This window comes from Prionailurus viverrinus, chromosome C1 (assembly GCF_022837055.1).
Source record: "Prionailurus viverrinus isolate Anna chromosome C1, UM_Priviv_1.0, whole genome shotgun sequence".
NCBI classification, from domain to species: Eukaryota; Metazoa; Chordata; class Mammalia; order Carnivora; family Felidae; genus Prionailurus; species Prionailurus viverrinus.
Window position 1 is genome coordinate 4261951 of NC_062568.1, and position 12854 is coordinate 4274804.

Genomic DNA, 12854 nt, shown 5'->3' on the forward strand with positions numbered 1-12854 from the left:
CATTAGACTTTTTTTTGCCCCATTGGTTTCCTTGGGTAATGTTACTACCATTTCTTATGGTTTTCTGAAGTTAAAAGCAGAACTTAGAACTATAGAATGAACACGTAGTAAAGATTTTATTCAGCTCACTAATTAATGAAGGGGAACCTGTTAGGGAAAGCTGGTTTAAAAGCATCTGGGGAACTGGGTATTTAAAGGAAATTTGATAAAGGATTTTAGAATAAGTTTACTGGTGTCCTACAGGGCAACAGGCTGCACTCTTTGGGGTTATCTTATCAGCTGTTGTAGAAGTTCCTGTGGTATTTCCACTAGACACAGATCTGCAAGTCAACCTGTGAATTCATTGTCAGAACCCCTAAATAATAGTATATAGCAAAGTTGATGCTAGTCTTCTCTAGAAAATTAATTCCTAAGTGAGCCTGCTAATGTTTCATTTGATACTGAAAGGATTTGCTTTCTTTACTTTTTAGATAACTTTCAACCCTTGTTACCACAGCAAGGAACCTGAAAGGCATTTCAGATTAGTGTTTCTATTCATATGCATGCTGAAGTTGGATAACCACAGACCCATATTCTCTTTTTTGATTGCCTAGATTTTATCGTTTCAACCTTTGACTGCCATCTCTTCATCATTTCACCTTCCATCGTTATCAGGCCCTCATTTATCTATCCTTAGATCTGTTTGGTAGCTGAATAGTTGATCTGCCTCCTTATCTGTAGGTCTTAAACTAGTAATTTTGAGTTTTTAGGCCCTTCATGATACAGATCAGATTTGTTTCCAGGTCCAAGTTCTTCCCAGATCCCGTGTTTGAGCGCTGACGACTTACTCAGTACTCCTCCGTTGTGATATCTTCATTCCTGTGTGCCATCCTTCTTGGCCCTCTTTAAGCTGAGCCTTCTCAATGGAGTAAGGGCAAAATTAAGTCACCTTTTCTTCTCTGTTTACAATATTACCTTTGATATTGCCTCTTGTATCATTTAGTATAATTTCTGATAATTCATTTCAGGATTGGGCAGTTAACAATGATTTTCTCAAAGAACTGTGAAAGGATTAGAATCTTCTGGATATCTTCCAAGCTTGGAAAGGTCATGGTTCTCTAATGTTTTGACTCTTTAAAAAAGGTAATTATTTTTATTTGTTCAGCCATGTAACATAGTCACAAAGAGCATGGACTTGAGGTCAAATCTGTGTTTGGTGCTGACCCAGTTTCTTGTTAGCTTTGTGGTGGTAGGGTTATTTTAACTTAGCGTGTGCCACAGTTTCTTTGAAGGAAGTGAATTTCCAGTACCTATTTTTGGTAAGGTTGTTGTGAAAATTAAATAAAAAAGCATTTAGCCTTGTATATGGTAAGCACGGAATAAACATTACCCATAATTGTTTTTATTTTAGTTTTCCCTTTAAAACCTGTATTTTCCACTAAATATTATTTTCTAGTGTTAAAATATATAATTTGAAATTACTTTGTGTGTTGTACAACATTCAGTATTCCATCATAACACTGGATTGGGTTTGATGCCCCTACATTGAATCAGACACTTAGCTGACCCAGTTCTCAAGTCACTTGGCCCTTTTCCCTGTACTCAGTGGCTCTTCTTCCTCATTTCTGCTCCTTGTGAGCGGGGATTGTTTTGTCTCTCTCGTACCTCTCAACCCCTTGCTCTTCAGGAAGCTGAAAGGTTATTCATTAAAGATAGTGTTGTTTGAAGTCCTTGACATTCTTCTGCAAAAATGGCTTTTTGTTTTCGTAAACAAGGGTGACTTCTATTCCATTTTATTGTGGAGTTTAATACTGCCACTGGGATGTTTAACTTCCCATACCTGCTCCTAAGTCTGGACTTTTTGTTTTAATCTAGTATATGCAGTTGTTCACATCTGCGGTTCTGGATGCCGTTACCTGCAGTCTGAAAGTCTATATGCCTTTACTCCGTACACACAGAGGCTACTTAATTTTGTAACACTTCCCTTTCCTTATTTGGAAAGTAGGAATAATAAAATGGTTTATAAGGCTCATTGGCACATTTAAATTTTGCTTAATAGAATAAACAGAGGAGTAAAGTGTTAACGCAGTTGTGTTTATCACTGGTGTTATTAAACTCTAGTTTCAGAATCTGAAGCCAAACCAAGTGCCCTTTGCAGGCCCACGTCTAAATAGAGTGCCTAAGAAATGGGGTGCTGGGGAGACAGCAGATAAATAAGATTCACTTTCAGTGTCAGTTCTGGACGCGGAAAACTTTTCTGCAGACATTGTGTGTGGGACATACATTGTAGCTTTTTAAAATGTTACCATCTTTACTGTGAAATAATGCAGCCTTTTTTAGTTTCAGTGTCTCCTCTTAAATAGGTAATAGGTAGTGATGACACTTACGAATTAGCTAGCTCACTGTTCTGGGTTACTAAGTTGGAGATTGGTTTTCCAGTCTGTCAAATGTCCTTCATGTGATAAAAATTCTGCATAAGTACTAACGAACCTCTGTGGTATTCCTTTTCGTATTTTCCTTTCATACTTGGCCATTTGATTAGGAAGAACTACTACATCCTAAAGTTAATTTTTGTAATCCATTTCTCTTGGTGTTCTGAGTTTTACACTAAGTGAGTGGTTGGCTTATTTCATTTTATTTTCTCTGTTAAAGTTTATTTATTTTGAGAGAGGAGAGAGAGAGCGGGGGAGGGGCAGAGAGAGGGAGAGAATCCCAAGCAAGCTCGGTGCTGTCACCACAGAGCCAGGTGTGGGGCTCGATCTCATGAACTGTGAGATCATGACCTGAGCTGCAATTCAAGAGATGCTTAACCAACTGTGCCACCCAGGTGCTCCTGAATCTTTTTTTTTTTTTTTTTTAATCTCCCCCCCCCCCCATCTTAATCTCTTTTCTGTGATTTTGAATTAGCAGAATTAGAGGGAAATCAGTTTCCAGAATGACTACAGTTGAAATTTCCTTGAAAGAATATCCTTCTTTTAAAATTTTAAGAGTGCATTTTTAAGTATAGATTAATATGCCGTTCTGGATTTCCTGAAAGAGTTCTATTTGCCTGAAGAGCTAAGTACTTTTCACATAAAATTCAAATGCTGTTTAACCTGAACAATGAGTAAGTTTGTTGGCCACTTAGCTGGGAACAAAGTCATCGTGAGTTTTATAGTCGTGAACATACCCATTAGTGTTTTTATGCTTTTCCCGTTGAGGTCAGAGTCCTATATGCCATCTATTTTATTTGAATATTTTAGGATTTAGTATCAGAGGTTTTATGTGATTATTTTCACAGAAATGAAGGTAGTATGTTAGAAGAGTAGGATGTTTCAGGACTTGATAGGGTTATTAACAGGTTGGACTTAAAACTTATAGTTTCAGCTTTAAGATGGAATCTTTTGAGTTCATACTCATTTCAGGTTCTTAAAACACAAATTATAGCTATGATATAGCTTCTATATTGGTGTAACTCACACGTGTGTGTTTTAAAATTTTTTTTTTTTTTCGACGTTTTTTATTTATTTTTGGGACAGAGAGAGACAGAGCATGAACGGGGGAGGGGCAGAGGGAGAGGGAGACACAGAATCGGAAACAGGCTCCAGGCTCCGAGCCATCAGCCCAGAGCCCGACGCGGGGCTCGAACTCACGGACCGCGAGATCGTGACCTGGCTGAAGTCGGACGCTTAACCGACTGCGCCACCCAGGCGCCCCTAAAATTTAGTTAATAAAATGCAGTAGGCATAAGAGTATAACAAGAAGGAAAAAATCACTGTATGGTGAAAATATTTGGGCTCTTACCTGGAGCCAGAGGAGTTCAGTTTGGTTGAAGTTGAGGTAGTGGTGATCTCCGGAAGGGATAGATCTCCGTGTCAGATTCAGAGGACTAGATCCTCAACAGATGGCTTGAACTTTTTTGGATTGGTAAAGGGTTGAAGTTGGTCGCCCTGGATGGTCCCTTCCAGCTTTGGATTTATTGGTAATCTGGCAGAGGGGGAGGTCCTGTATATATTTTATGTTAATCATAGATTTACTTTTTGGGGTTTCGTACTCCAGAGTTGAACAGAGCCTGGCAGCTTTCCTTAAAAAACAGTTAGCACTTGGGTAAATAACTGTCTTCTTATTTGCCACCACCCTTTCTGTCTTTAGCAAGAGTTATCTGTGAACAGGCCATGGGCTGGTAATGGTAACGGTCACCGGTACTGGTGGACAAACTCGGAAGAAGTCGGGAGTGTTGTTAAGGTGCCTTCCGTAACTGTGGGTCCGAATGACCAGTGTCGCTTCCATCCCTTTGAATGACTTAACATCCCGTGACCTACAGTGTGCATTTCAGAGCGGGAGGTAGGCTAGTGAGACCTACCAGTCTTGGTCACTAACAGTCTTCTTTGCTTTTTAAAGTGAAGGCAGCAGTAGCTTGCTCTTCTCTTGTTTCCATGCTGTTGAGGGTCCAAGTGAAATGGCACTGTGATGTTTGAATAGTAAAGCTTCTTGGGCGAATCCTGAGATAGAATGGCTTTTGCTTAATTCCTGAATAGGGTGCGGTTGTTCGCGGGTGCGGTACTGCCAGGAGAGGTCTTTTAAAATGTTTCCGGTCCTTGTCCCCACAGAATCAGAATCTCTGAGGGCAGAAGCTGGGCGTTCATATTTTGACAAAACTTCTCAGGTTATTGTGTAATTAATCCTTACTTAAAAGCACTATTGATTGTGTTTATAGCAAAATTCACTTTGAAACTCTATCTCTAGAAATGTAAGACTCACCTTGATAGTGGTTTTTATGAAGTTTCCCCCAATGCGTTATTTGGCCACAAGGGTCCTATTTATTTGCGATAAGCATCTATAGTAATAAGAGTAATCGTTAATATGTACTGAGCCTTCGGAATAGCGTAGGCACCGTGGTAAGTGGTTTGCGTGGATTTGTCACTTAGTCCTCCCAACTGCTCTATGAGGTAAGTTCTTTATCCCCATTTGGTAGACTGAAGCAGAGAAGTGTATGTACAAGGCCACACAACTTGTTGCTCGTAGAGTCAGGACTCAAACTCAGCCAGAGGCAGTTTGACTCGGGGGCCGAGGCCGTGCATTTCTAACTACTCTGCTAGAGTGACCTACCTCATGGCTTATTGTGGTTTATTGTTATTATGGTTTATTATGCTAGATAACAGCAGTGACTCTTTTCATCTGAGACCTCAGACCCCAGGTCCTCTTTCTGAAAGGCAAGCAGTATTAAGTTTGCAATGTGTAGACAATAGATAAGGATACATATGCAGTCTTTTAAATCCGCATACACACAGCCAGGAGTTTTATAGTGTTTACCCTCTAATATATCTTGGGGGAGATCTTTCCACATTGATACATGTAAATTCAGTCTTTCTCTCAGTGTTTTGTACTGTTCCCTGTTTTTTCTTTCCAAAGTTGACAGTTAGTACATGAGTAATTTGAACTTTCTGACCAGAGTTTATTTAGTATATTGATGATGATGTGGGCATATGTGACAGAAACCATCTTTTTCTGCTGCTGAGTTGGGTCAATATGTAACTCCAAAGAGAACCCACTTCTTGTTCTAGAGCATGGAAGCTCTTAAAACAAAATCCAGTAATAGATTTAGTCGTGAGTAATTTGCATTGTCTTTGGCACTGTGTCCTGTGATGTCACATGCGTTCTTTTCCCTCCCCAGTAAACAGAATGAAAGAAGTCTAGTTGGAGTTTGACTGGAGGCTTAAAAATTGTGAAGATTTGATTTACACAAATTGTGGTTCTTTCTATGATGGTGATAAGGGCCTGTTTATCAGTTAACTTGATTTTCTTTGGGTATCAGCATTTTTTCTACATAATAAATTTCTAATAGAAAGTTCACATGGATTAAGAACTGTGTTTCGAGTTAAATTGTTATATTTGTGAATTATGTTCTCAATATCATATTGCTAACAACTCTGTGGGATAGGTGATACACTGATTTCACAGAAGAGGTAAAAAGAAATTGAGAGATTAAGTGTTTTGTCCAAGGTCACAGCCAGCACAGCTAATGTTGAAATCCAGGATATCTGGGACCATTTCTTAGTTCACTGGACTTCAGCCCCTTTCTCCTCATTTCTCCATAGTGTTACAGTTTCCTTTGCATTTATGATGTCATTTGTTATTCACAGCAATACTGTGAAGTAGGCATGACATGTTGTTTATTCTGTGGCTGAGGAGTTGGAGGCTGGAGGCTCTGATTTGTACAAAGGCAGACAGACCCCTTTAATACCTGTTCTGTCACAGGACTTGAGCCAGAGTGGTCTGATGCTGGGTGTAGTGCCCTTTCCTACACACTATAAGAAATGGAGAAGCAAAGACAAATTTCTGCTTGTGCCCTGTTTTCTTTGAATTGAGAATTTCCTGGGTGTTCCATGAGAAATCTATGTTAATTTTATGTGCTGGGCTCTGGACCACATGCCTTGAATTTGGTATATTCTTGACATCTTATATGACATTAATCAGATTTCAGATAAGACAGTGTAGCATCAGTTTGGCCGTATAAATTGCTGACCTGAAACCCCTTCATCTTTGTTGCCCCTTATCTGGTTTCTGTGGTGTACCACATATAGCTGATAATTTTTTCTCATTTTTCTTTTCAGTGAATGGTAGTGTCTAGAAAGGGTATGTCCCTTCAAGAGAGAGGTGCCAATGTCCAACCGGCCTAATAACAATCCAGGGGGGTCACTGCGACGTTCACAGAGGAACACTGCCGGGGCCCAACCACAAGACGACTCGATAGGAGGAAGGTATGTATTGGATAGTAATTTGAAAAGTAAGTGCTGAAAAAAAAAAAAACTTTTTAAAAGCCTCATTTTGAGGACAGAAAATTAAATGGTTCACTGCAAATGGGTAATTTTTTCCTAATTTTTTGAGCCAAGTAACACAAACAAAACTGGAATTCAAAGCAGTTCTTTCATCATTTTCCAAATGCGCTAGGCTCAAAAAATAGTTGCCAGTCACTGACATTATCAGAAATCTGATTCAAGGGTCGTTAGCATATGGTATGTCCTGTTGTGCTTGCCCTTTCTCCTCACTCTCTTAAACATGCTACAGCGTGTCTTTCGATCGTTTGTGGTGCCTTTTCTTTATGCAGGTCTTTATTTACTTTATTGAAAGGAAGCTTCGTTTGTTTTAAGACCTTGAGTTCTGATAACTAGCTTTTGAGTCTTTTCCCCATCTTATTTTTTGCCAGCGTGTAGGTACCGACAGGCTGGTGAGGCAGTCTGACTTTGTGGGCCTCTCCATTCTCGTTTTCTCAGTGGTATGGTGTTTCGCCGGTTTTTCAGTTAGAGTACTTGCCTAGGGGGGTAGTGTGAAGAATCAGATGCATTCTGTGGAATGGAAAATTCCTTGTCTGATTTAGCCAGAGACTGTCATTGTATGTATAAAATACTCAGAACCTCACTTGCAAAGCCTTCCTCTCCAATCCATGTTTAGCTTGCAATAAATCATGGCAAGGTTCTGATACGATTATCTGACACAACATTTGGAGACACTACCATGTGTATATTGTCTAGCAAATTATAAAAAAACTTTAAAAAAAAAAATTTTTTTTTTTAACGTTTATTTATTTTTGAGACAGAGAGAGACAGCATGAACGGGGGAGGGTCAGAGAGAGGGACACACAGAATCTGAAACAGGTTCCAGGCTCTGAGCTGTCAGCACAGAGCCCGACGCGGGGCTCGAACTCACGGACCGCGAGATCATGACCTGAGCTGAAGTCGGCCGCTTAACCGACTGAGCCACCCACGCGCCCCTAAAAAACTTTTTTTTAATGTTTTATTTATTTATTTATTTTGAACGAGAGAGAGCGTGAGCAGCGGAGGGGCAGAGACAGAGGGAGACACAGAATCCGAAGTAGGTCCAGGTTCTGAGCTGTCAGCACAGAGCCTGACATGGGGCTCGAACCCACGCACCGTGAGATCATGACCTAAGCCGAGGTCGGACGCTTAACCGACTGAGCCACCCAGTGCCCCTATAAGGAAAGTTTTTAAATGTCACATGTAAGGAATATATTGAAACCGATCCTGCTGACATCAGGCTCTTTTAGTAGGTGAGCATATGGACTTTGGACGAGCACAGCATTGTGTGAAATTACTGCCTCTGCCATTAAATAGCTGCGTGTCCTTTGTTGTATCTTTTAGGACACCTTGGAGTTTAGGACACCTCCCCACGCAGTGGGGAGATCTGTTTCATAGGGCTGTTGGTTAACATCAGCAATCTGTAGTATGTTACATTGCTAGCACAACGCTTAGTGTGCAGAGTTCTGTTCTGAAATTGTTTTTTGCTTTATTTTACAATCAGATTATTCGTTGGAGTAGCGACACTTTATTTTCTGTTGATTAAAAAATATCCTTCCCCCATTGTAAAGCATGGCATGTTAATTTTGGTGAATTTAGAGAATAAGAAGAGTATAAAGGAAAAAACCATAATTCCACAATCCACTTCTGACTTACACTGTTAACCCTGGCATGTTTTTCCTTCGTCTTTTTTATTGCTATATATGTATATATATATATATATATATATATATATATATATATATATATGCTTGTGTTTACACGTAAATAACCTGTACCAATTTGGGGGTGCCTGGCTAGCTCCATCGGGAGAGCACATGACTCTTGATCTCGTGAGTTCGAGCCCCATGTAGAGATTTTTTTAAAAAGCAGAAAAAAAATCAGTAACTTTTACCTTTTGAACAACTGCAGTTTTACATAGTAATACTCAGGTTCTATTTGGACTCTTGCACGTGAGTGACAGTTTGGTGTCTCACATAGTACACTGGTTCTAAAATCCACAGCGATGTTTTCAGCGCCTTTATCTTTTTCTACCCATTGGTGTTAACTATTTTATTGTATTAATGTATTTTAAAAATATGAGCAAGAAATAGAAATGGAAATGGTTAATATTAGTTATTAAGATGTATTGGTTTAAAGAACTAAGACAAAGTTGTAATCAAGATAGAACTCTTACTTATTTGTAGAATGGCACATTTTTGCTATAGTTTATTTGCTTTAAGTCTGTCAATGATTAGTTCAGTTGGTGCAGCCACTGTGGAAAACAGTATGTAAGTTCTTCAGAAAATTAAAAATAGAATTACCATGCAGTCTAGTAATTCTCTTGCTGGGTATTTACCCTAAGAAAACAAAAACACTAATTTCAAACATGCATCCCTGTGTTCATTGTAATAGCCAAAATACGGAAGCAACCTAAGTACCCATCATTAGAATGATGGATTCAGAAGATGTGGTGTATATATGTACAATGGAATATAACTCAGCTATAAAAGAGAATGAGATCTTGACATTTGCAGCAACATGGATGGACCTAGAGGGAATCATGCTAAGTGAATTAAGTCAGTCAGAGAAAGACACTACCATGTGCTTTCACTTATATGTATAATCTAAAAAAAACAACAAACAAACAAAAAACAGAAACAGACTCATACAGAGAACAAATTGGTAGTTGCCAGAGAGGAGAGGAGTGGGTGGCAGGATGGGTGAAATAGGTGAAGGGGATTAAAGGTACAAACTTTCAGTATTAAAATAAGTCACAGATGTGAAAAGGACAGCATAGAGAAAATATAGTCAGTAATATTGTAATATATGGTGACAGATGGTGACCACACCTAACTATGGTGAGCACCGAGTCATGTGTAGACCTGTCAAATGACTGTTGCACACCTGAAATTAATATGATTTGTCAGCCATACTTTAGTAATAACGTTGAAAAAAAAATTGTAACTCAGTTGTGAAGGATAAGTGTAGAATTTAAAAATGTGCTTGGAAAAAAAAAATGTGTTTGGAATGGCAGAAAACATGCTGAAGAAAATAAAGCAGAGTATACTTAGGGTTTTTATACTTTAATCCCTTCTCTCTTTCCATAATGTAGCCCATTTCTGTTTTTACAATTTCAACTTTCACATATCTTCAAAAAACATTTCCCCAGAAAATTAGCACACAGAGGAGGGCCAGTTCCCCCCCCCCCCACCTTTTAGAAACCCAGAATCATTTGTGTCATTTTCTGTGTCCTTAAAATTGTTTTAAAAACATGACTTTTAAAGTCTTTATGTTCCATTGTGTGGCTATACCATAATTCAGTAATAACTCTGAATAGATATATTTTTCCTCTTTTTATGTGGATAAGTGTAATTAATGACTATGACGTATAAATTTAGACTATTAGCCAAAAAAGTCTGAACCAGTTTGACTAAGAATGCAAATTTGTTCATTTGAATTTTATTTTCCCCTCTCAGCTTGATTCTTTGCTCATGATAGAATCTTGAACCTGGAAAGGACCTTTTCATCGAAGCCCAGAATGACATTGGAAGCCCTTGTAGACTGTGCTATACTAGAAGTGAACTAACCTCTAAGAAACCTCTTTTTCGATTTGGGGGAGACAGAGAAGATTGGGATAAATTGGGAGGGAGCAGTTACAACTGTATTTTCGTTCTCTTTAGCTGACTCCTGTTGATCAGCTTTCCTGAGTAAAATGCTGCTATTAGGCTTTTGACTCAAAAATAGACGTGGTCTTGAAAATGTATTCATAGCGGTGCAGCATTTCAGCTGATGGGCACAAGAGCAGCCACTACAATAGTGCCCTGGTGGAGTGCTCCCAAATGTTTTTATACGCCTTCTTTTAGTAGAGACTCAGAGGAGCTCTGCTAATAAGTAGGTAACCCCTGTTCTCTGAGTGTGGTAGTTTGCTCAGCATTCTACAACTAGTATGTAGAGTCAGGACCTGATTTCCAACCACTTGACTCTAAGTCAGTGATTATTTTCGTCACGCCAAACTGTTTTTACTGCACAAACCGCTCAGTTCCTATGATGAAGGACTTGGAAGAGGGTATGAAGTATGTATAATGGAAAAACCTCCACTCATTCAGTTGAGGACTTCAGTAGCAGTATTTCCCTCCTAGAATTTTTAAATGCATTCATTTTTTTATTCACTGTTTTCTTTCAGACTTGCATTAGGCTCTTCTTTGCATAGTGTCCTTCCTGTGACCGGTCCTGCCCATCCCCCAAATCAAGGTCATTTACGGTTTCCTTTCTTTTTAGGAGACTAGTTTTCATTCATTCTTAAGCTAAAAGGAATTTGGATCTTTGGGATGTATTTCATATCTCCTGGTTATTTTCTCTGCTCTGTTTCCCCTGTCCTCCTCTGTCCATATATTAACTAGACTTCCTCCTCTATTATTTTCCTTTCCGTTTCTTGTGTAGTTTTTTGGTTTATAGGTGATCTGTTCTTTTCTGTACTCTATTGGATTTTTTAATGGAGTGAGGAAATGATTGAATCCAGTCCTCTCCACCTGCCCAGCCCCATTAAAAAAAATTTGTCTTCAAAGTTTTAGTTATTCATTACAGAGTAAAACCTCGATTATGAGATCTATAGGTTATAACTTTTTCTTAGCCTTGTCAGAGCAGGGATTTTTTTTTTAGCCAGTGTTAATTATACAGAAAGGAAATAGATTTGTGTTTCGCTTAAAAATCTATTTCAGGGGCGCCTGGGTGGCGCATTCGGTTAAGCGTCCGACTTCAGCCAGGTCACGATCTCACGGTCCATGAGTTCGAGCCCCGCGTCAGGCTCTGGGCTGATGGCTCAGAGCCTGGAGCCTGTTTCCGATCTGTGTCTCCCTCTCTCTCTGCCCCTCCCCCATTCATGCTCTGTCTCTCTCTGTCCCAAAAATAAATAAACGTTGAAAAAAAAAAATTAAAAAAAAAAATCTATTTCAGTGGGATGGATACAGAAAAGCACAAAAATAAGTATCGGGAGATAGGTCTGTGTTAACATTTTGGTTTTTATTTGCCTTTAAAATACAGCTTAGCATGTAGCTGATTACACTATAAATACGGTTTTGGATCCTGCTTTGTTCAAAACTCAGCATCTTAACAAACATTTTCTCACATCATTACAATTTTTTTGGTAATTGTTACAAATGGCCACATGATTTGCTGAACCACTATACAATGTTTTCCAGATTGACTTTTTAGTTTTTGGATAGTGGTTGTAATGGGCAAAATTTCTGCGTAGGCTTAAATGTTTGTATTTCAGGTGTGTCTTTTTTTTTTTTTTTTTAATTTTTTTTTTTTTTTTCAACGTTTATTTATTTTTTGGGACAGAGAGAGGCAGAGCATGAACGGGGGAGGGGCAGAGAGAGGGAGACACAGAATGGGAAACAGGCTCCAGGCTCCGAGCCATCAACCCAGAGCCTGACGCGGGGCTCGAACTCACGGGCCGCGAGATCGTGACCTGGCTGAAGTCGGACGCTTAGCCGACTGCGCCACCCAGGCGCCCCTCTTTTTTTTTTTTTTTTAAGAGAACAGGAGCGGGAGAGGGAGGGAGAAAGAGACTCCTAAGCAGGCTGCATACTCAGTATAGGCTCCATCCCATGACCCTGAGATCGTGACCTGGGCTGAAATCAAGAGTTGGGTACATAACTGACTGAGCCACCCAGGTGCCCCTCAGGTGTCTCCACTTGGTCAAAGGGAGTTTTTTTGTTTGTTTGTTTTTTTACAGTTTGTTTCACATAAGTTTTTTTTAACCCATTTACTTAATCACCATCAGGAAAAAGAGTGCTTTTTCTCATCATTCTATTCATGTTATTTTCACTGTGCATTTTTCTGTTAATTTAATAATGAAAAAAATCACATTAATTTTCTTGGTGTTTTTATACTAACAAGGTTAAACATTGGACAGATGTTCAGGTTTGAGGAATGAGATCTGAATGAAAATATTTTTTTGTTTGAGAATATTTTTTGGTATAAGCATACCAATAAGTTTGTTAATCCCCCTTTGTACCACTGTACAGGAGAACTGACCTTTAAAGCATTCAGCTGACATGAGCCCCTCTTGTCACAGTAACCCTCTTTTGTTGAATG

General features: G+C 39.1%; 1 protein-coding gene across 16 annotated transcripts in view; it reads left to right on the forward strand.

Annotated features, from left to right (window-relative positions):
* The window catches only part of TRIP12 (thyroid hormone receptor interactor 12), a 140878-nt gene that overhangs the window by 33986 nt on the left and 94038 nt on the right, over nt 1-12854 (forward strand). For all 16 annotated transcript variants that reach the window (XM_047872857.1, XM_047872855.1, XM_047872860.1 and 13 more), the window contains exon 2: nt 6573-6719. In XM_047872857.1, coding sequence (XP_047728813.1) covers nt 6622-6719 — 98 coding nt within the window. In that variant the 5' untranslated portion in view covers nt 6573-6621. The remainder of the gene's footprint in view (nt 1-6572; nt 6720-12854) is intronic.